This window comes from Rhododendron vialii, chromosome 7a, assembly GCF_030253575.1.
Source record: "Rhododendron vialii isolate Sample 1 chromosome 7a, ASM3025357v1".
Taxonomy (NCBI): Eukaryota; Viridiplantae; Streptophyta; class Magnoliopsida; order Ericales; family Ericaceae; genus Rhododendron; species Rhododendron vialii.
The window spans coordinates 13,716,923-13,742,099 of NC_080563.1; the positions used below are offsets into that span (position 1 = coordinate 13,716,923).

A 25,177-nucleotide genomic window follows, 5' to 3' on the forward strand; every position below is an offset into this window, starting at 1 on the left:
GTATTGAATCAAGGTATCCTATTATACAGATTTCTACCACAATTTCATTACCAACTAGAATCTTGGAAAATAAGGTGAACATACAGAAAATCCCAAAACTAATTTAATTTACTCGCTAAACTAAGGACAAAATGCATATAATTGCATCATTATTGACAAAGCCATTTTCAGAGAATCGAGTTCAAAAATGTAAGAAATAAGTCTTTTTTCCCTCTTCTTTTTCTTGCTCAAATCACCATATTTTTTTAAATCTAAGCAGTATTTTTTTCAATCTTTTGTCTTTGTAATCAAATCAAAGATTAATTAAAAAAAATTCGCCGTTCAAATTATTAAAGAAAAAATAGGTTTATGAGAGCTGCAAACTGCCCCGGTCAACGACAGGGGATAGACTTCTTCAACCAATTATTATGGTGTGCCAAACAGGAAAAGCAAAAATAAGTCAACATCAATTTGGTCAGCGGGACTTTTATTAGTCTACGATTTCTTCAAATAATGAAAAATGCATGCCAACAACATAGTCAAAACTACTGCACAAAGGACAATACATGAAACTGGCTTGCTAGTTTTATGGTCTTTTTTTTTTTTTCTTCTTAAAAATTTCCCTCTTAGGAATATGCTTGTTTCTAACAACACGTTAAGACCCCGTTTTGCTAAAGGTTATTTTTTTAAATACTTATTTTCGTTTTACGAGACAGATAATTCTCTCACAATACATCACCTTTAATTTAAATAATAAGTATTTATTTCCCACTAAATGGAGCTAACTAGACTTTGTTATCCGAAAATGCAAATTAAACCTTATTACAAGTCTCGTGATGATTTCAGTTTTTAAAATAATGTTTCAAATGCGATGAATCCACTGATATATGTAGCTAAGCATTCGATCATAATTCGTAATTGCTCTGTGTGCATGTCCTCCATGACAAAAAATCGAAACAATCTAGTAATCCTAGCTAAATATATGACTTCATTGGAAATAAACGAGCAAGGAGTAATAATTTGGTGGAATCCACATGTATCCGAACACTACCGTTCAGTCCAATATGGACCGGAGACAACCATCTCCTTTTTTTTCTTTTTCTTTTTTTTTTTTTTTCTTTTTTTTGAGTTGGCAAATGTAGGCATTGTTAGAATAGTTAGAGAGCATATTAAAAGAGAAGTCGAACTCATGACTTCATTTTTTTTGGCATCTAATTACAGTACTCTCTTGATGCGGTTGGATCGAAGGTATCTGGACTTGGACAAACGATAGTTATTACTCTCAACGTACCGTTGACTGACTGTGCCTCAGCAAACCATAAATAGCTAGTGATCATTGACTGAGTCTGACTGTGTGAAAAGTCACCCCTGGTTAGCTACTATTAGGTTCTGAGTCTTTTGACAAATAGTCAAATAGTGGATTCAAATACTACAATTCAAGTTATGATGAAAAGTACTGGTAGCAAGTTTGGATCATTGGGAATTTTCTCCAACGTACCATAATTAGGGAGGAATAAAATGACAAGATCAGCAGGCATATTCATAGGGTAGATTCCTGTGAGGAGAGACTGATGAATACTATTATTCAAAAACTGGAAGAATCTATCTAACTGTCTACTTCACTTCATCACTTTCATCTGGTGAGTAAAGTAAAGGAGGACCAAGAGAAGAGTATTATTCTACGGTTAACATGGCTTCAAAACAGCGCTAGCCCGCGTTTACTAGAATAATCATCTCTAAAATAGACGCAGCTCAATAAAACAAAACATCATCTCCCATCTTGACTTTAAATTTGGAGTATCATTTTTTCGAGGACTTCTTTGGAAGTTAACATAATCTTTACATGTTGGCGTGGCTTCCACCGTGGTCACTGTTAGGTGCCACGGTCCTCGCCTTACGGCATGGGTTGAGCTTCCGCGGTATAGACACCTCCCAAACGGGGCATCGCCATACAGATTGATCACGCTTGTTTGGTTTCATTTCATAAACCAAGATCGTGGATATTTCCATGGCTAGAAACATCGCCACATGATAACGATTATCATCAAAATAGTGTCGTTACGTAGTTTATTAAAACTAGGAAAAATAGATAGAGATTCCGGGTACGGGAGCCAAAAGTTCAATAAGGGGAAGGTGTTAGGCATCCCTCTTTGTCTAGTCGTGAGACTGGCCCATAATTATTCAACATATGATTAATGCTTGCTCTATTTGATTCTAAACATGTAAATTGGTTTTAGCCTTTAAACAATTAATATGGTGAGCCAGGGCAGTAAATAAAACATGCATCAAAATAAATAAGAAACAATGGACTGTCCCAGTAAATGGATTTCACGGCTGGTGAATGGGTCTCACAGTTCTGGAATCCCACTAGTTCAATGTATCAGCCGTGGGAACGATGTCTCTGCCGATGTTCTTTCTCACACCAGAACGAAGAGTTAATCAGGAATTAAAACACTACGATTAAAGTATAAAAACATAAGATGAATCAAACAGTAGGCCCTTGGGCCCCACCACCTTGATCCCTCAGTGCTTGATTGCTTCGGATTGAGGGTGATTGACTGATCTTCTTCTCGAAACCCTAGGATTAGGGTTTGTACTTCGGGGTTTGATCACTCAGGATGCGGCTGCTCACAAAGGTTTAGGGCTTTTGTAGAGAGAATATGAGAGATGATTTCTGTAGAGCTTGAAGGTATGAGATGGAGGAATTGAATGCTAATTTCGGAACCCTAAGGCCTCTTTATATAGGCATGGAATGACTCACTGCGGCCAATCAAATGACATGAATCAATAAGGTAGTATGGGGTTAGAAGATCTCTGCTCGAATCTCTTTTTGTAACCCTGAAGAATCAGAAAAAGGCTGCTAGGCTTTTGGTGCGTCGATCAAACGACTGACAGAACATTCCAACATTCCAGAATTCTGGAAAAGACGATCTGGCGGCCAAGAAATGGATTTGACGGTTGAAGAATGGATTTGGTGGCCGAAGAATGGATCTGGCCGCTGAGTAATGGATCTGGCCGCCGAGTGAACGATTAAGTGGCCGAAAGATAGACCTGGCGGCTGAAAGATCAATCTCTCAGGGAGATTTTCAAGCAACAAGTTTCACGGGTGAAGAAATGATGTTGAGGCCGTGAGATCGATGTTACGATCGAAAGATAGATTTTCCAAGAATGCTGTATTTCTGTTTGAGAGGCTATATGGCTCTGGATTGGGTCCTCTAAGTGTCTAAAAGTACTCACCATAAGTCCACGGGTTCCGGATTGGGATGTCTACACGCGGCAGCTAGGTTGTTTGGTGCACCGTGTGTCCCTCCGTTTCGGTTAACCAGTGGCGGTTTGGGGGTTGATGGAGGTGGCTGTGCGGTGGTGGTGGTCGGTTGCTTGATTGGTGGTCAGCGGTGCGGGCGGCTGCACCTGAATTGTTTCATTAGATTAGGGCTTTGTTTTGGGTTTTTTTGGGCTGGGCCTAGCCCAATTTTGTGGGTTTGGATTTTTTTATGTGCTTATTGTTTTATTTGGGCATTTTAGGCCCACGAGTGTATTGGACTTTGTCTTTCTAGGTGTGTTTATGCTCTGTTCTCAACGGGCTGTAATTTCCAACCCTTGGTTGGAATCTCCATTCCCTTCCCCCCTTTAATAAAATGTTATTTTGGCGATTAAAAGAAAAAGAACTATCTCTCTCCCACCTTAGCTTCAAATTTGAAGTTGTCAAATATTTTTAAAAGTTATGTTCTCAAGTGATCAATTTTTAAGCAAAAACAAATTTGACCCTTACTCCAAAATTGACCGGCCGTTTGAGATGCCACGGGGAGTTGACAGCCTCCGTTGCTATAATATACAACTGTTCAAACAAAACTATAGGGAAGACCTTGGGTTTTGGCTCAGTGGTCCCTTCCTTTGGGTTTCAGTCTTAATTGTGAGGTCGTGGGTCCGAGTTTAACATCTTACCGTGTGACACAAAAAAAAACCTACAAGGATAATTAAAACACTTAAACATGGTCACACAGACAGAGAGATGATGAAGGAGCCATAGGAATGGATCCGTTCTTTGTGAGTCTTGAGACTATAGGGAATTCTATATTACTTGGAGACTTTGCAATTCTGGGTTCGAGATTAATATGCTCCAGTCTTTGGGGACTTTCAATAAAATTGGAACGATACAAAGAAGATTAGCATGGCCGGCCATGTGCAAAAGATTAAAATGTTCTCAGTAGATGTGAAACTGGATTTTCGAAAAACAGGATTAATTTCTTTATTGCATTCAAAAGCTTTAGGCGATAATTTACTGCTGGAAGATCAAGATTGGTATGATCTATTTAATTTTGTGGTGGACTTGAAAAACAGTGTAATTTCAGATAGGTTGAATTTCAAAATTGTCTTCGGCGAAATTGTCAACTCCAAGCGCACCGGAGAGACCGGAGTTGAGATTGCTCCTTAATTAATTTTGGGCGCATGGACTTTAAGAGTTTGAATTTTGTTCAGCCATTTTGACAATTGAAAGGACAATGCTAATTACCGCCCCGACGACGACGGCGTGGATAATCTGTAAAAGGTGTTTTTTACAATTAGAAAGACAATGCTAATTACCGTCCCAAGGACGGTGGATAATGTGTAAAAGGTGCATCAATGTACCGCGCCGGGCCGTCTCCGGCCACCGGACGGTCGATCCGAGCCGTCCAAAAATTCTATAAAAAAAAAACGGCGGGGCCGGGGGGGGGATCAACGGCATCCGAGGTGTGTAGGGTGGTTGATCCGAGCACCCATTTTTCGTGTATATATGTATATATAGGCCCCCTCGTTTTTTTTTTTATAGAATTTTTGGACGGCTCGGATCGGCCGTCCGGTGGCTAGAGACGGCCCAGCGCGGCCGTCCCTACGATTTCGGTACCGACCCCGTCAGTACTTGTAGCACTACTCGTCTAAAAAATGTGTACTAATATTGAATATGTAGTGATATTCATAAGATGTGCATCGGAAATCTAACTTATTTGGAATTAGCATCTACCGCGTGATCAGAGATGGTTAGAAAACCCCAATAAATTAAAAAAAGAAAAAGAAAAAGAAAAATAGGGATTCAAAAGAATAATCTAACACTCATATCGATGTTTTTTTTTTTTTTTTTTACAACAAACTCCAATTATATAAAAGTTGTAATTTCGTTTGGGGAGTTTTTAGATTCTAAAGTAGCTAGTTGAATAACTATCCCATATCATAATTATTCCATTCCAATACGAATAAATTTTATCTCTCTAATACACGCAAGCAAGGAATCCAGATCCACTATGAGAATTTCTCTGCTTTCTCCTTGAAATGAAATTCCCAATTATTAATTATTCTGTTCCATTTGTGCACCACTAATTTTTTTTTTTTGGAAGTGTAACATCAGTGTTGCTATTTCATCCTGCAAAATTGGTGTCAAAAACCAATAATCGATCTTTCTATTGTCAGCCTAGTGGGCTAACGATAAATAAATTAGAAGACAAGAAAAACACATATTTTTGTGCACTTTATACACCTTTTAGTACATATTCACACACTTACTATTGTCAGTCCATTTGGCTGAGAAAAGAAAAACACGTATTTTTGTGTACTTTATACATCCTTTAATACATATTCACACATTTATTATTGTCAGTCCATTTGGCTGATTTTAGAATTTTCCTTCCAATAATTGTCACTTTGCATAATGAGGTTTGATGATTATATTTTTGGACACTTGTAATCCAACATCGACAGGCGTTCGCGTGTAACAGACAACTGCCTTATTAAACCCTTCTGATCGGTCGATGAGCCTTGCTCGGGATAGCACAACGTCTGGTTGCATCGACATGACATCTACTCGGCAAAGTCTCCCACGTTTGCTCCGAGTTTCGAGCATCATGGGGAGCCGCCATAACTTCTCATGATCCCTTGATCAACAGTTTACGGGTCTTGGGATTGTCAATCCCATCCACCCGCAAAATAGCCGCGGCCCACGACCAAACAAGTGCAATCTATCCCCACGATCTAAGTCCATTATTCTTGAGATTACGAGACACGGCGAATCACCTATAAGTACCAATGAAACAGTAAGAAAAGGTACATACTCTGTTTTTCCCCAATTCATCCACGACTGGGGAGACACCCCAAGTCATTGAACGTTGTTTTGCAGGAGCTCCTTGAAGACGGAGCTCGTATAAACCGTCCATTTTTATACATCAACAAGGTTCACATGCAATATATACTATATGTTACCGTTTATAAATTGGGTGACATATGATATCACGTGTGCATGATGCGATGATTTCAGCGTTGTACTGAAATCTTTACTCGTGAAGAAGCATATCATTAATTTTTGTAACAATTCGGTAATATAAAGTAATAGAACATGGTATATAGGATGAGATCAGACAAATTACTAATGAAATTTTATATGCGTTCAAACCCCTGTATAAATATAATCGTTGAGTCAAGGTTTTCTCAATAAACTTTTTGCCTATCAAAAAAAAAAAAAATGTAATAGTTAGCAGTGTTTGACTGGCTTATATATTGGAAGGAGTTAGTCAATTGAATAAGTAAGCATGATAATTGAATTTTTTTTTTTTTATCTTTTTAAGAATGACGTCCAAATTAATACTTGAACAAGCTTCCGTTCCATCTTGGGTTGAAAAGCTCTCATAATCCCAATATATATATTCTACAATCTTACATGTAAAGTGGAATAATAAGTCAAGCTATGCACGTACATTGCTTACGACATGACATGACAGGGGACATTGAAAATTAATAAACATGTTGCTTGATCGTGCACGTTCCTAGGAATTCGTTAATTACCAGAATAAATTCGTAACCTAGGTCAATTGATCTGTTTTATAATTCAAAATGTTGACCATATTTGATTGACCGGTCTAATTGCGAAGAATTGGATAAGACTACATCAACTAGAATTTTGGATGACAAGGGAGGAAACGCCTGAGTTACAACAAGTGCATGAAAGAAAAGATCACAGAGAAAATACATATCAACTAGAGATAGACCGGTGAGTTAGGGTTTTGGCGGTGAGCTCCCAGTGTCTCTCTGTGCATGAGTAACCTCGAGACTCACTCTCCCACCTCTTTTTTGAGTGCCCCTTTTCTGCTACTGTTTGGAGACAAGTCTTGGGTAATTAGAATGGGGTTTCCAGGGCTATGCTTCCTCTCTGTCAGAAAGTTGACTGGGCTAGCTGTTACTCACCGAAATGGGAAGGCTTTCGAAGAATGCCATTTATAAGCTCTCTCTGGCTACATCCATCTATTTCCTATGGGGGAACGGAACCTTCGAATCTCTCAAGGTAAATCAAGGACTGATCAGGCTGAGTGTGCTGGGGCGATCTTGGAAGCTATAAGGGCCAAGTTGAGTACTTGGACCTCTGTGAACTTCACGGCGAAAAATAGAGGATTATGCGATTGGCTCCTTGGTTCGAAAATTTTACTCTCGAATAATATTTGTGGATGATTATTTATTATTATTATTATTTTTTTGCGCTGTTTGGGTTAGGAGAGCCTTATGCTGTTAGAGCATCCGCAATGGGAATAATCAAAATCGATAACCAAAATGTGCCACGTCAGCATTTGATTATCCATTTAGTTCATAATCAAACCTAACAAACTTGATCTCCACATTGGTTATTTTTGTATCCCTATAAAAAAAAACCCCTACAATACGCAATGCATCTATGTTCAATTGCAAACGAGTTCCAATCACGCACCCGGTCACACCAAATTATTCGTCTCGATGAGACGATTCTAATGTGAGGTGTTTTTTAATTTTTTAGTTTTGAATTTGGTTATTGGGTTTGGTTATTGAGTTTTGGTTATTGGTAAAAGTTGTTAAGTTTGGTTATTCAAATGTCAAAATTTGATGAGTTGCTAAGAGGTTGCTAAGTTTGGTTATTACAATGTGAGCACTTTTTTGAACAAATATACTTTAGCAACCTTTTAGTTTTGATTATTACATTGTGGATGCTCTTAGCTCTTCTTTTGTATAGATTGTTGACGAGTGTATGCCTCTGAAATGTTGTAGCTTTGCGCTATTTGGTGTTATATAAAATGTACTTAACAAAAAAAAAAGCATATTATTAGAACTTTTGTTTATTCTAATCTTTATACAAAAAATTTGCTTATCATCATGTTTATTAAAAAAAATACACTAAATAAATATCCTTTGCTTTGCTTTTGGCTAGGAAAATGAAAAGTCGATACTTCACTTTTTCCCCTTAAATGAAGTTACCCATAGAAAATGAAGAATTGATTTCTTTCTGTCTACCCTTTCTTTGAAATTCTACAGTCAAAACAGTGTATTAGAAGCACAAACATAAGAATAAAATAATTAATGAATTAATTACATTGCTGAAATTTATATGAAAGTCTGTCATTTTTACAAAATTAACAGATTGTTCTTACCATCACAACTTTTACACACACCTCCGACACTCGGAATTTTTACAAAATTCACAAATTGTTCTTACCGTTACAACTTTTACACACGCCTCCAACGCTCGGATAGATTGCACATGGTCCTATTGTACGTCCTACGGTAACTTAGTATTTATTTTTTTCTTCACTTTACAAACTTTTTATTTCATCATCTTATATGCACTTTGTTCATTTTCCAAAAATTAAACTATAAACAACTACGACTCATATGACTGACCCCTTCCAGAATTCTTCTCTCATATGACCACGACTTCTGAAAATCCCAACATTGCGTAGGAAGACAACGGCGATAACAGCGGCACGTTAAAGATACCACCTCCGTTCCCGTTTTGATCCCACACGGCCGTCCAACTTGACGGCGTCAGGGGACTATTAGTACTACTAATCTCATAAGCATCGCATTCCGACGACGACACCTTCTCCTTCTTCGCCGCCTTCTCTTCCTCAACTCCTCTCTCCCTCTTCCTCCCGCCGTCCACGGCGGCGACGGCCTTCGTCGCCTGCACCTCCCGCCATTTCCCCGCTTCGAGAGGGAAGTTGAGTATCGCCTTACTCCCGCGCATCTTGAAGGCGGCCCTGTCGTAGGCCTTGGCCGCCTCCCTGGCGGAGTCGTAAGTCCCCAGCCAAACCCTAGACCCGCGGCGCTTTGGGTCCCGGATCTCCGCCGCGAACTTCCCCCACGGCCTCCGCCGCACTCCCCTGTAGTGCTTCTCCTCCCCCGCCGCCGCCGCATTCGATGTTCTCTCCGCGAAAATCGGTTTCTCCGGCTTGCCGAACTCCAGCAACTCGAACTTCTTCACCGGTGGCAGATCTAGCTTCAGAGACGGCCTCCGGTTCGATTTGCTGCTCGAAATCACCGGTTCAACCGTAGCGAGATCGACACCTTGAGTCCTGGTTTCGAACTCGAAGAATTCGGTTCGATTTTGCCCGAACACGATCGGGTTAGGGATGGAATTGAAGAAGAAATCAGTGTTGTTAACTTCGGTTAGGTTTAGGTAGTCGGGGTTTAAAAAGGGAGAGTCGTAGTTACTCGACGTTTGTGAAGAGAGAGAATCAGATTGATCAGAAGTGGAAATGTCGGTTAGGTCTGAGAACAAACTGTTCCCAAAAGGAGAGAACTCGTCGAGTAGGTGGAGCCTGATGAGCTCGAGTGCTGAAACTTCGTCTGCTGTCGCCATTTCTGCAGTCGAGCAGCGCGTAAATTGGCTTTTTAGCAGACGAGTGAAATTTTTGGTGAAATCTAGAGAGAGAGAGAGAGAGAGAGAGAGAGAGAGAATTTGGGGAGAAGGGGGGGTGATGGGAGTGAAAGGGGAGTGGGAAAGGTTTATATAGAGAGAGAGAGAGGAAAGGATTTACCCAAAAGCGACCTTCGGTTGTTTACCCAAAAGCGACCTTCGGTTCTTTAGTTCTTGTACGATACCAGACACGAAGCTTCGGTTATTCCTTTGATGAGTCAGGACCGTTGGATCCTCTTCCAGCTTTGAACAAGAGCAAGTCAAATGGGTAATCGACGGTTGACATTTAAAGTAAGTTAATTCTGCCACGTTTTTTTGTTACGGTTGACAATCCTGAGCTATCCATTAAATTCCAAACCTTACACACGGAAAGAAAGATTATTTCTACCCCACAGGACTCGATCTAATCTAGCCAACCCAAGATCTAGATCTGTACTTTAATTAAGCGAGCTCTAATGACTCTATCCAAAATAGAGACCAATTTGTCTCTCTACTTTAACATCACATTCACACCCTACTGGATTTTTAGGTGTTTCTTTTTTGGGTTTTTAGGTCTTAGTTGACTTGTCACCATCCAAGCTAGGGCGGTTATTTTCCTTTCTGGTTTTTAGCGGCGTTTGATTGTCGAAATATGGGGGGTGTATTCTTTTGTAGGTTCGCTCATACTTTGCTTTCATGCTTTGTGTTTTTGATCACTTTAATCTTTGTAATTTGTTTCAAAAAATTAATAAAATTCTTTTTGCTGTTTTAAAAAAACATTCACACACCTTCTTCTATCATTAGCAGCTAACTTTTCTTCTACGCTAGCTCCTCAAGTTAGGTTGATCAGATTTGATATGTTTCATGTTGATAAGGATGGGACCGGGGGGTCTAGTGGAGGCGGCCGCACGACAAGAATTTTAGAAAACGCAATTATTATATGTGAAAAAAAAATTTATCCCAAACTTATATAGTCTCGCCACTACTAAATTTTTTTCTTATTTTTTATTATATACTAGCCATAAACCTTCTATTTTTTTTCAAGAAAGTAAACCCAAAAAAATATTCTAAAACTAAATTCAATGGGCCAAAGTGAAATAATATAAATGATGATGAGTAATTAAGAAAAAAAAACTCCACATTAATTCTAACCCTAAAATAACTTAACCTAAAAAATTAAGAAAATTTAATTATAATGTCACTCCTTAAATTTATAATGTCACTCCCAAAAGGGAGTGCGGTTATCAATTTGGGAAATCCATGGAGGGATCTGGGGAGTAACATTATAAATTTGGGGAGTGACATTATCTTTGTGCATACCGATGCTCCGGACTATCAATGAAGGAAGCATGGTAATGTACACATAAATTGAATTCGGTCTCTAAGCCTGCCCTCTCTGATGCCATTTAGCTTTGATTTAGGGGCATGGTTCCGCAGCAAAACACATATAGGGAGGCTACTGTTTAAGTAGTATTATGAGATTAGCCACTTTGTACATATTGCCAAAAGTTAGGTCTGTCTCCAATCCTCTCCCGCTCATACCCCCAATGATTGGGACTACATGGGTTCTACTGTTATTGTTGTTGGAGTGGCATTATCGATGCCTAAAATTAAAATTAGTCTTTTTTCGTACTCCATGTGCAAATGAAAAACATCATTTACTGTAGTTTTATTATATTATTTTAATTTTTTCTGGAGTCGATGACTATTAATATTGTAATGCATCTTCTTCTTTTTTAATATATCTTTCGCCACTGCTAGAGTAAAATCCTGGTTCTGTTCTTGCATGTTGAACCACGATCATATTTGAGGGGTTCCAAGTTGTACCATGATAATGGGAATTTTTCCAACTCAATATCCATATCTTTTCAGGATCCGGCAATTGAACTTTTATGAGATAGACACATGACATATATAATGGATGACGGAATCGCTTTATTGGATCGGAAATTTTTTTTCTTAATTACATCACCATAAAATGATAGTGCTTGTCCTTTTTAAGACATAATTTCTCACAAAATCGCTACTTAAGATCCTTTGGCTTACTCGGCGAGGGAGACTCGTCTTCAACTGATTATATCTTATATAATTTTGTTAGATTACTTTTGAGTCATTATGCACCAAGTTACACAAGTCTTCCCCTCATCTGTTACTCAAACATGCACGCAAATGAGGGACCTCGGCAGAACTTCGAGGTCCATTTAGTTGTCTTACATGAGACTCGAGATATTCCTCACTCCATGGCATGACACCTTTCGCTCATCCGTTACACCCACTCATCCAGACGCAGCACCCTTTCTCATTATCATTTACCGCCCTTTCTTTCCTCCCGACTATTCATGCATCAAGATCGTTGTATGTATGCTCGACTTTCTTTAGCCAAATAAATATGACAAATAATGAAGCATAGTTTGAGATAAATTAACCTCCAACAATATGTAATAAACTTGACGTAACTGAATACAAATAGATATATGCAACATAAGCATATATTCAGTTTAGGTTTTGTGAGGCATTCCCCGTCTATTGATCCTACCGACAACAACAGTATCTATTGATTATACAGAAGCATCGGCAAAAGAAGGATGGTAACGACGTATATATCTACTTTTATATATATATATATATCGCCTAACTTTTTGTGTACATTTAACTTTGTGTTATGCTTATAAAATACATACGAAGTAGTGCCGTTCACAGCTATTCTGTTTTGTTTCGTGGGTATCATGGCCTTTATGTTAGTTTAGGATTATACAAATGTTCCCGACAAAAAAAGGAATAAATGATCCGAATTAAGGAAACAGGATGATGATATATAAACTGGAGATATTGTTGGTGCTTTTATGACGGCGTTTAGGTCATCAAGAGGAATATTAAGTAAAAGATAATACAAATGGCATGCTTCGAAAGTGTACACGTACGCATATGTTCCTTCATACACACACCTAGCCAGGAGTTAGACCGATGGATATGCAAGCAAATGGAGTACTATTGGACCTACGAACAAGAAATGACTCATGAGGTTACATTTGATGAGGATGGAGTCATGCGACTGGTTGTTTCTGATAATTCAGGTGAAAATAATAATCATGTAATTTTATATCACTATAAAACACAAAAAAAAAGGAATGCATTTGGTACTTTATGGTGTTGGTATACGAGAATAGTTTAGTTGAAGGAGTTGCAAACTACTATCAAAGCTACACGCAAGATCAATACGTTGTTCTTTGACTCATTAATTTTCATCGCCATTGGCCTGGTTTTTTGCACATTAATCTTTTTATTTTTGATTACCGCTTAATTCTATATTTTTTTTCCGCAACTTGCAGGGAGCTCCATATAGAGTAGCTCTAAATGAGTTGAAAATAAAATGTGAAAAGTTCCAAAGGCTTAAATTTCAAGCCTTGAACATATGACTAAAAGACGTAGAGTTTGCCATCGCATTAGTTGTTGGCTTAAATACTGTACTACGAGATGAGGGAGAAGGACTACGACATGAAGCCTAGTCTATTTAGAAACCTTCAAAGCATCTTTCTTTTCCTCTAATTTAATGTGGGTTTTGATTTGTTCGTACATTTGACCCCAAGACTTCGTTAAAATACCTCTGGGGGTGCCTCCAAATGAAATGAAATTATTGTCCTCAAAGTTTGGCCTTGTCCTCATATGGGATTCTTTGATAATGTCGTTTTGATTTGGTATCATAGTAATAGTTAGTTGCTTCGTTGTCTGACCCACTATTGCCCTGTTTTTTTTTTTTTTGTCTTTTATGCTCTATTTCCCTTCATTCTTTGGAAGTAAATTAATACGTAGTACTTCTTTTTTGGAAGCAAAAAATGACCTAACCAAAAAGTTTGGCCTTGTCCAAATGTACTTATTGAATCTGATAATTTGTTCGACGAGGAGTTAAAACTCCTGAGTGTGTCATATATGTATCAATATCATCATAATTTGAACATTTTTCAGTATCTCAAAACCATTCTCATCATTCTGCAACCTATAGCTGGTCTGGTCCACTTTTTCGTACTTAATTAATTGGTTATTTTGAAATGCTCGCGAGTGTGTAGGTTTGATCATTGATCAAGAGATATTATACTAGATCAATATTAATCGATCAAATTTTATTGCTTGAATCGAATTGTATATATTATATGTTAGGCAGGCAGGGAATATGTGTTTATTTGGCCAACTATATATTCGTTCGTAAGTCAAGATCAACCTAAACCTTAGAAACTTGAATTTCATGTTTGTATTTTTAAGGGTGGATTAAGCTACTAAACTAGTACCAATTAAAGAGTTTTATTGGTGTATTGCATTAGCAAAAAGTACCATTATCTTGTATTTGTGCATGTTTCGGCATATGCCACTTTTGGAAAACTAGTTCTTTACGCTAAGGAAATATTTGTGCACCAACCAAATTCGATATGTCCAAGGACCACTTTTGCTCTCAAAAGTTCTGAGAGGGGCCACATCATGACCAACCTTTTTTTGATAAGCCACATGATCACGAACCTTTAAATTTCAATTCAGAATACCTATTGGTTATCTATCTTGTCCAAATCGTCAATTCAAATGGAAAGTTACCAGTAAAACAATTTGACTCCGTCGTTGGAATTTCATATCTGACCTTTGAATATGAATAAACTTATACATGTACCTAATGAAATTTATGTAACTAGTACATGCATATATAAAATTTTAAAAATACTATAAACTTTGTATTTTTACATGTTTTTATATAATCTTATATATGTCCGTATGAACCTATTTATGTACAAAATATATAATTTATTTGCAATCCAAGACTTGTATGAGGGTATGAATATCTGGTATTTTGGAGTCGTTAAGGCTCACGAACAAGCTCAAAAGTTTGACTCAAATCTAGGCAAGTTTGTCTCGTCAAATTTCATTGAGCTCGAGTTCAAATTTGTTAAAAACCAAAGGAACAAACTTGAACACTATAAAACTCGATTCGGCTTGTTGGATGTTGATGCGGGGCTCTGAGAACCCTCCACTCTCCAGAGCAAAAGGACATCCTTTTGACTTATTGTAAAGCATATATAGGAGTATTAGCTAGCCGTTAATAGATTTGGTGCAAACATACTTCCTTTGCGTAAGGAACTGGTTTTCTAAAAAGGGACATATATACACCCAAACTTGCGCAAGTATATATAGAATAATAGTACTCCTACCTTTTTACTAAAATAATACACCAAATTAGCTAAATTAAATCCGCTAGTTTGTAGCTTAATCCAGCTTTCAATAATCATGAAATTCGAGTTTCAAGGTCTAGCTAGGTTGATCTTGATTAATTTACGAACAAATCTACAGTTAGTCAAATTATAAACGCATGTTCCCTTCTGGTTAACATAATTATAACTCTGGCAGTTAGCTTGCATTATCGAACTTACACAAAAGAGGATAATGCTACCATGTCTCCCCTTGAAGTTGAAGATACGGTATCCCTCATATATATAACATTAACCACTCGAAGGTGTACCAAAAAATTAACCACTGATCAACGGCATAACATTTTCATTGCAGCATTCATTGCGGCATAGCATTAATTACCACTCGAAGGCATAACATTTACACAATTGAAGGCATACTATTTTTAATATTCACTTTTTTTTATGGTATCCCCTGTTATAATCTTAACCACTCAACGGCATAACATTACTCACTTAATGGCGTAACATTACCACTCAAGGCAATATCGTCTCCCAGACAAGGGGATATCTTAGTCGTTCCCTACACAAAATATATCATGGACATTTCAAAAGAATTACATAATTACAACATTTCAAAAGAATTTACATTACTAAGAAAAGGTTGCAGAATGAACAGAATATATAAATATTTTTTGAACGGAATGATTAGAATAATTTTTTGCAGACGATAGGCTGTTAGTATGTTTAGTTAAGTTAGAGCGGCACCTAAGTAGTGGTACACAAGGTACACAACCAACTAAACTAGAAGCCCTCATCGAATGTTTTTGAGATACTGAAGATTAAATTCTTCTCGTTGTTTGTTTTCCCCACAACATCTAATTAAAGTATCTGTATATATATTCTATCTATTACTTATTAATAATTGTATTTGTCATCGATGATTGTTTTGTGGGTCTTATTGGTTTTGTGGACCTCTAGAGAATCCTTACCTGTGGACAGTGCCTTGAGTGAAGGTTCTTTTTTCCTGGGTGAAAGTTTGTCTTCTGTGATCTTGTATTTATGTTTGTAAGTTGTAGTCTTACATGAACAATTTTTTTTTAATAAATTATTGATTTGTCCCGATGAAATAAATTATAAAAATTCTACAAAATTCACTAAATATAAAAATAATCCAAATTTACTGAATTTATTTCTCTTTAGCAAAAAAATTTTCAAAAAGGTTACCATAATTTCATACTTTTAAGTTTAAATTCTTTTTTTCGAGACGAACCAGTAATCCACCTAAGAAATTTGATGAAAAACTAACACAGGTTCATATAAAACAAAAGAATTCACAAAAATTATCTAATAATAAAGGTATGCCAAACCTAGCTTTATATTCTACTTTTTGTATGATTGCTCAATAGTTTAGTTTATGCATTGATACCCAATTTAGGTTAATTGACTCGTTCGTGGACTTAGCACGTTCGTGGACTTAGCACTCGTTGTTTAATGTTTATCTTTTACATTCATTTATTTTGTGGAATAGATGACTTGCTCAATTTGTTCAATTAATATGCATGACAAATAAAGTGACAATATATCTTGAGCTGTTATATTTATTTATTTAACAAGACATAGGAATTATAATTATTATAAGTGCTTATGAATTGAATCTTTTTGCTATCTAAACATTACAGGATAGTTTTTTTCATGCTATCTAAACATTACGGGATAGTTTTTTTCATGCTTTTGCATATGGGATCTTCACAAAATTCTCTTTCAAGAATTTTAAAAAAAAATTACCACTTCCTATTTAGCATATAATTATTTGCTATATAAATGCATCGTGACAGTATCTTTTGAACAAGACGAAACGTAAAAATCAAATATATTTGCGTATGTAGTACTGTATCAAATATTTTGTCTATTATTTGGGACTAAGAATATAAAATTCCCATAAACCTCATAGCTTCAGATACTGGCGCATTCAATAATTTTAGAGCACAAAGAAAATATGGGAGTATTTGCATGAAAAAATTGATATTTGGGGTGTAGTAATAGATTCATGTGAAAAATATTATGGGGAAATTTCCGATGGTTTGACTCCTTGCCAACTAGAGAATTTTATTTGCTTGTAATAGGACTACAAAATATGCGTTGTACATTTTCACATTTCCCCTTTTTTACATGCACTCTTTCATATTTGTCTTCTTGTCGTGTGAATTTACATTGTTGTCCTTTCAAGTGTAAAAGAGTATAAAAATGAAAGATTAATTTGGTAAATTCACATCACAAAATGATAAAAAGGAATGTGGTTATAAAAAAAGGGAGTGTGAAAATTAAGCTAGTGATCAACAACGGAAGCAGGATTTCAATGTTGGGTACTGGGCATACATTAAACTTGATTTCATCTGTCATGGATGAAAGGTGATATAATATTTTCAATAACTAATACGAAACCAGTATATATAAATAATTAATCGCAGACGTATTCATTAATTCAACCGACACTCTTTTTGTTAATACAGAGTGTTTTGGGTCAACTTTCGCAAACCTCAGACTAATTCCTACAGCCCCTCCCACGAACAACGGTTTCATACCCTTACGCGTGAGATGATGTGACCCCAAGAGTTGTCGATAAGGAGAATCGAACTTGAAATCTTAAGATGAAGCAAGACCACTTGATCAACCCCGTGGGGTTACAATTACAACATCATACATACCTACAATTGCAGATACATACAACAAATCTTGTGCATTAATTCATAATAATTCAATTCAACAGAAATATGCTTGGGTTTATCTGTTCCTCGGTCCATTCTTGCAAGTGATTAACTGTCACCACAGGAATTAATCTGTAGTTATTTAACCTGTGATTTTGACTCAGTATCGATCCACTTCACGCTCTTTGATTTAGTAGTAATTGTTTACGTGGATGCTTTAATACACATCTAACGGATTTGACTTGGTTTTTTGGAATCATTCTATTCTGAAGTTGACAAACATCAATTAAAAATTACAGAGTGGTTGAGCTCTGGGTAAGACAAAAGACTTGGGAGTACTTTTTAATTGGTTTAATATTGCAATTACATTCCAACCCTTGACTGCTTCAATGACTCAACAATCCATAAATAAATAAATAAATAATCCAGGCAAAAGCAAATGTATTTATAACAAACTCCAGCCAAAAGCAAATTTGTTGATAAGCATTGATTTTATCCTTTATTTATTTGGAAAAAGCACTCAAATTTCCCTCTACACACACACACACAAGAGGGGGATTGGGGTGTTTGTTTAATTAAAGTTAGTAGATCAATTTTCAGTTTTTCCTCCTTTTGAAACTCACAACAATTTGTTTGGCAGGAATTTTTGTCTGTCCATGGGACAAAAATAACTGATAATGCTTCATTTTAATACTTTTGACTTATGTTTTTTTTCACTAGAATTAGCTATTGCCATTTTTTTTTGTAATAAACAATCAACCATACGCTTGCCAATTTGAGATTTCCAATTTTGTGAGTACTTTGTTTTTAGGATTGGCACCTAATATTTGTCCGAAACTGGATCCTCTCCAATCCTATAAAAGGACTGGGCGGTCCAGCTTCAACCTGTTTTGGATCTTCTTCGGGCTCGCGTCAATGAACATCATATACCACGGCAAAAATCAAGTTGATTGGATGCCGTTTGAGATAATTTTGAAATGGATTTATTGTGAGATTTCCCACTCTTTGTTGGACAAGGTAAATGCATTTTAAAATAATATCAAACGGCATCCGATCAACTTGATTTTTGCCGTGGTATATGTTCTTCATCATGTGTTCTTAAAAATGAACAGTTTGAATCGTTGACACAGGCTTGGAACGGGCCGAAATAGCAGGACCTTCTAGTCCACCTATAAGAGGATCGAATTCGTATTTGGCCGGCCTTTTGTCAGAAGTTGTGTTATTTGTCAGATCAAAAGTTAGGCCCCATTCCACATTTCAAAATAAGTACTTAAAAAATAAGGATCTATTTTCAAGTTTATAAATAATGGGTTTACGAAAATAATTTTTCAATTATTTTTTTGCAGGGTTTGATAGATAAACAAGATCTATATAGCATATTTTTTTATATTTCAATAAGCTAATTATTTTTAAGTTTGAAAATTGTAAATAAGTACTTATTTTTTAAGAGGATAAATCGGAACACCACCTGATGTACTTGTGTGAATAATTATTCGGAAATTTCTTTCACCAAATAAATGACATTTTATCTTTGGATAAGAACAAACAATAGGGGATGGCGGAAGAAGTAGTATATATGTACGTACGGATGAACTAGTCTTCTGGAGCCCGACGGTACTATTTATTACGGAGTATGAACTTGAAACCTTCAAAGCCAGCCAGCTAGCTGCTACCTTCTTTCTTATACTCTCTCATTAAATGTCGTTTTGATTTGTTCATACATATATGCGTGCACTTCTTTCTCATATATATGCATGCACTTGACCCCATGACTTTGTTTACCATGCATAAAACTGTATGGAAAAAGCTGCATGCATGCGTTGAAAAATTAAAACAGAATTTGATTACATTAATTAGTACAGAAATTACAGAAGACGATAAAATAATAATAATAATAAACAATTACCGAACAAATACACAATTTGAAAAAGTAAACAGTTACTGCAACAAAATTCAAAGAAACTGAATTAAACTTATAAGACAGAAACTGTAAAGGAATAAGGAATCGCAAACGTGTTGGAGAATTCTCTAGGCGTCTATCTCTCAGGATACAACGGCAAAAGCTCAATCTCAGAAGCACGAAAAAAAACAACTAATCCATCCTAATATTTGCTAGCATGTCATTTGTCTTTGTTTACCTTGATCCTTTTTCTTGGTACTTTTTGGGTAAGTCTTTTGGGTACTTGGCATAAATGTTTTGCTTCAACTGAATGCAATCAATCGGCACACGATCGATGATTACACGTGGCACATCTCATTGGTCAGACCGATCGTAGTACGGTCACGAACACTATCTCCATTTTATTTATGTCGTCATCCTTTTTCCTTGGGACTACTTCTTTTATTCCTTTTTTTGTCAAGATCAAATATTTGTGGAACCATATCTAACATAAAGCCCATGCTATCCACGGCACGAAAGCGCGCAAATAATTGTGAACACTACTTTGTAGGTGTTTAACTATAATTCCAAGTATATATTCTAAGGTTATTAAAAAATTTACAAAATAAAAAGTAGATACGTCATCCATCCTTAGCCGATACTCCATAGATACTAATGTCGGTAGGATAGCTTGATGGGAAACGATTTCACCGATTCCAAAATGGATATGCTTACGCGTTGCATGTCTATATCCGGTATGAATTGAGAGATGTTGTTGTACAGTGGTGTGCAGCACACCTCTAAGCTGTCGGATTGTACATCTAACAGTTCGGATCTTATCATGATAATGGACGGCTCTCGATTGTTGATTGCCAATATGAGATCTGAGCCGTCGGATGCATAATCCGACGGCTCAAAGATGCATAGCACCAACCCGAAGTTCATCCAGTATGGTGAAACTTCACGTGCAGGTTAAATTGTTATTGCCTTTTATTTTTCTGTTTGAGTAAAGGACGAGGGGAAGAATTAATGAGGAACTAATTGGTGCATAATGACTGAAAAGTAAGCTAACAAAATAAAATGTAAGATATCTAACAAGAAATTTAATTCTTTCTAATATATTGATGGTGATTCGATACGATCCCTCATCATGTAATATGCACCATCTTAAGCAGTGATTTTGCGCAGGGACGGATTCATAAATGTCATTTAGTGGGGGCACATTATTAATCATAGTGGCGAAATTTTATTTTTCTAGTTAATCACAATAAGATCGTTACATAATTAAGACATGCAACACAAACTACAAAAATATATAACACATACTTTCACTTAAATTATGTAAAAATAAACACAAAATCTTAGACAAAATTTGAGAGTATGTTTTACATGAACATTGACAAGTTTTAGAATGATCGATATAATTTTATTAATGTATTATTTAAAATTTTGTTCTTAGACGGTTAAAAATAAGTATAATTAAGAAAAAATCGATCCAAGTAAATAAATAGTTCGAAAATCAACAAGTATAAATGCACCATATGATGAAATTGAAACATAAAACTAGTTTTATATATATATATATATATATATATATATATATATATATATATATATATATATATATATATATATTTTTTTTTCAAAATATATGCACTTGTTTATGTGTAGTAGTATACTTAATTTCATAATTATACAAAATATATGAAAATATAACAAAATTATTTTAGTTTCGAGCGGGAGCACGTGCCCCCACGTGCCCCCCTTTCCCTCCGTCCCTAATTTTGCGAGAGATTTTGTTGTAAGAAAATCAATGATGTCGTTTTATTGTGATGTAAGCAGTTTTTTATCCGATCGAGAGCCATTTCGTCATGGATTATGTCTTGTGACATTCTTATAAAATCCAATTAAGGAATCTTGAAAAGATATGGATATTGTGTTGAAAAATTTCCCATAATCGTGGTGAACACATCAAATGTGATCAGCCTAACCTGAGGAACACTAAAAAATTAGTAACATTTCTTGCGAATCTTGGGTTGGCTAGCTAGATCGTGTACTATCCTATTGAATCCAAATTTGACATAATTTTTTCGAGTAAACGGTTTGGGCAGAGCTCATGATTAGAATTCATCCAAGGGAATCCAAATAGATCGAGTTAGGATATTATTTCAAGCACAACATTTTTGTATGTGATTTAATTTCTGTTCTTTTTTCTGTTCTTTCTTTTCTATTTTTTTTTTCAATCGACAAGAGAGATCATTTTATCATGTATGAATTACAAAGTATAAATTGCAAATTACGGGAAACTATATCAATTATGTGGAAGTCCACGAGATAAACCCAACAACTATAATACTCAACCCAACTACAAGTCCCCATTAGAAGGAGAAATAATCCTAACGGAAAAACACTTATACGCAGATGAGAAGATTCGAACTCCTGACCTCTTAACTAGTGCGATACAAGAGTTATGGCCAACGGAGATAGTTCCAGTTGATTTATTTAATTTCTATTCGCAAACGTAAATACTTGTCCTATTTGGTTCGTCGCGCTAAATGTCGAGAAATGGAATCTCGGAGGGGGGAAAAATATATCCGACAGACGACTAGATAACCAATAGATTTAGAATAGCTATTTAAATACTTCTACAATAAGTTTGTTGCTTTCAAAAAGATTTTAATAAAAAACAATTTCAATTAAATATAATACTTTGCTTTTGTTTTTTGTTCTAAAGCGTAGATATCGTTATCGATCAAAATTGTTGGCTATAAAACTAATTCTTTTCGTTTTTAAACATGCAGTATAGAAAAATCACATAAACTATAAATCAACCGCGTTATCCATTTCCACACATCGGGTTCCGTATTATCTGACGTCTAGGCATTAACGTCCGTTGGCACACATGCGAAGGTGCTGGAACTCGGAAATAGTGAATACTCCACTACGTAAATAATAACCGGAAACTAAAACGTGACAGAATTAACTTGCTTTAAATTTCGACCGTCGATTTCCCACTTGACTTGCGCATTTTCAAAGCTGAAGAGGATCCAACGATCAGGACTCGTCAAAGGAAGAACAGAAGCTTCGTGTATGGTATCGTAGGAACTAACACCCGAAGGACCCTTTTGGGGAAGCCGTTTTCCTCTCTCTCTCTCTCTCTCACTCTCTATATAAACCCCCTTTCCACTCTCCCTTCCACTCTCATCTCCCCATCTTCTCTCCAAATTCGAACTCCTCTCTCTCTCTAGATTTCTTGAATTCTTCTCACCGTAGTTCACCAAAAGGGTCTACGCGTGTGCTAGAAAGCCACAAAACCTAAACAAATAGCTCCATTTTTACCATAAATGGCGACAGCAGACGAAGTTTCGGCACTTGAGCTCATCAGTCTCCACTTACTCGGCGAGTTCTCTCCTGTTGAGAACAGCTTCTTCTCAGATCTGAGTGACATTTCCACTTCTGAATCTGAATCTCTCCCCTCACAGAGCTCGATGGGTTATGACTCCCCGATTTTAGCCCCCGTGTACCTAAACTTTAACGACATTAACGACACCAATTTCTTCGATTCCTTCCCTGATTCGGTCACGTTCGAGCAAAATCGAACGGAATTTTTCGAATTTGAAACCAAGCCTCAAGTAATCGATCTCACTGCGGTTGAACCGCTGATTTCGAGCAGCAAATCGAACCGCAGGCAGTCGTTGAAAGTTGATCTGCCTCCGGTGAAGAAGTTCGAGGTGCTGGAGTTCGGCCAGCCGGAGAAACCGATTTTCGCGGAGAGATCGTCGAGTGCGGCGGCGGCGGAGGAGGAGAAACACTACAGGGGCGTGCGGCGGAGGCCTTGGGGGAAGTTCGCGGCGGAGATCCGTGACCCGAAGCGCCGCGGGTCCAGGGTTTGGCTGGGGACTTACGACACCGCCAGGGAGGCGGCCAGGGCTTACGACAGAGCCGCCTTCAGTATGCGCGGGAGTAAGGCGATCCTCAACTTCCCGCTCGAAGCAGGGAAATGGCGGGAGGCGGCGGAGGTTGCGGCCGCCGTGGATGGCGGAAGGAAGAGAGAGAGAGAAGTTGAGGAAGAAAAGGCGGTGAAGAAGGAGAAGGCGTCGGAAGAATGTGATGCTTACGAGATTAGTACTACTATTAGTAGTCCAATGACGCCGTTAAGTTGGATGGCCGTGTGGGATCAAAACGGGAATGGGAATTGTATCTTCAACGTGCCGATGCTATCGCCGTTATCTTCCCACGCAATTTTGGGATTTTCAGAACTCATGGTCTTATGAGAGAAGTCGGGAAGAGGATCGTAGTTATTTTTACCAGTTGGGTTTCAAAAGAAAAGGACGAAACTGCGAATATAATGATGAAGTAAAATGTTCACAGCAAAAGAAAATGAGACAGTCTCATAGAAGTTAGCTTAGGACAATAGCTTCATGTGCAGAGTATCTCTAGTTATTATTGCATTTTACATTTTTCCTCATGGCTGATGAGTACTGTATATTATCCGATAACCTGACTGCCGGAGATGTATGTGAAGGTTGTGCCAGTGAGACCGAGTTCAAAGCAAAAATTATACTATGCCCTTGGGGCATGGCCATGTGGTGCCCCAGGGGCTCTTTGCACCACACAAATATGTGCGGGCCACATATTTGTGTAGTGCAGAGAATCTCTGGGGCACCACATGGCCATGGCTCAGAGGCATGGAATAATCTCTCCATGTTGTTTGGATTCGGAACTTTTTCAAAAGGGAATTGGGTAGAGAACGAAAATCAATTCATTTATTTCGATCGACAACTAAAACGACCATTCTACAATATATCACACCTACTTACATAATTATTTACACACCCGTACTCACAAGGTTGTGGAGCCACTCACAAGGGTGTGGGGTTCACAACCTTGTGAGTATGGGTGTGCACTTAGGTGTTTAAATGGGCATGGTTCTAGTATTTTTGCAACTAAATACTAAAGAAAAAAATTACTTCTCTCTCTAACTCGCTGAACATCTCTCTCTACAAAATGTTGGAAAAAATTCGGCAATAACAGAAATTGCAGAGAACAATCTCATTGATAACAACATGATTACATGATTGAGTCAAATTACAGAATACAAAAACAGTAGACATAGTGTAAGAACGAGATACAAACTGAATTTCTAGAACATCAAACCGAGTTCTATGTAATACCACAGTTTCCTTAAGAAAGATTCGCCTCCTACCGTGGGTGTTGTAGGATCTTGTTCGTCGTCTTCCTCCCAAGGTTGGTTCGGCTAAATCGCAAGTCGTCGGAACACCACCGTCGACCGCCTTGGCGAACTCACTACTGCCTGTCTCTCTCTCACACAAGAACAAATTTGAGAGCTCTTGAAGCTGTGAATTTGCTGGTGCAGAATGAGGAGAGGACTGCCGATTATATACTGCTCAGGAGCCTTTGAAAATGGCCAGGAAATGAATACGGGAATTGAATTCTCAGCCTTGAATAGAGGAGAATCAATACACAAAACTGCTTTTAAAGAATAGCAGGTGCAAATGCCAGCATTAACCTCTATTCATGGGGTATTATTTTGCCAATAACTGCTACAAAATTATCATTTATTAATTCTAGAAATTTTCCAACAAAAAATTCTAGCAGTCTCCCCTTCTTCTCCTCCTCCCTCCCTTTAGGATTTTCCTCACCCTCATCCAGAGGTCGAAGGGGATGGCTTTGTTGACCTTGTTGGGTGTTTCCTTCCTCCATAAGAACTTTAAGTAGTCAACCAATAAATCTTGGTGTTCAAAACTTAATCAGCAGTAGT

General features: G+C 37.2%; 2 protein-coding genes, 1 non-coding gene and 1 pseudogene across 3 annotated transcripts; 3 read left to right on the plus strand and 1 right to left on the minus strand.

Moving 5' to 3' along the window:
• Nucleotides 1–4,096: 4,096 nt before the first annotated feature.
• LOC131334982 (U6 spliceosomal RNA) lies at nt 4,097–4,207 on the plus strand (annotated as a pseudogene).
• A 4,107-nt stretch (nt 4,208–8,314) lies between these two features.
• On the minus strand, nt 8,315–9,726 carry LOC131332073 (ethylene-responsive transcription factor ERF105-like). The gene has a single exon (XM_058366130.1). The coding sequence runs from the start codon at nt 9,605–9,607 to the stop codon at nt 8,666–8,668; it is 942 nt and encodes a 313-aa protein (XP_058222113.1). The 5' UTR covers nt 9,608–9,726; the 3' UTR covers nt 8,315–8,665.
• Nucleotides 9,727–10,979: 1,253 nt separating this feature from the next.
• On the plus strand, nt 10,980–11,087 carry LOC131334922 (small nucleolar RNA snoR100). The gene has a single exon (XR_009202326.1). It is a non-coding gene; the product is annotated as a small nucleolar RNA snoR100 (small nucleolar RNA).
• An 11,508-nt stretch (nt 11,088–22,595) lies between these two features.
• On the plus strand, nt 22,596–23,863 carry LOC131332074 (ethylene-responsive transcription factor ERF105-like). Its single transcript, XM_058366131.1, has one exon. It carries the CDS (start codon nt 22,740–22,742, stop codon nt 23,667–23,669), a length of 930 nt encoding a protein of 309 aa, XP_058222114.1. The 5' UTR covers nt 22,596–22,739; the 3' UTR covers nt 23,670–23,863.
• Nucleotides 23,864–25,177: the final 1,314 nt, after the last annotated feature.

Bases quoted from the DNA above. Each gene is read 5' to 3' on its own strand.
- LOC131332074 (XM_058366131.1), top strand. From the start codon at position 22,740: ATGGCGACAGCAGACGAAGTTTCGGCACTTGAGCTCATCAGTCTCCAC.
- LOC131332073 (XM_058366130.1), bottom strand. From the start codon at position 9,607: ATGGCGACAGCAGACGAAGTTTCAGCACTCGAGCTCATCAGGCTCCAC.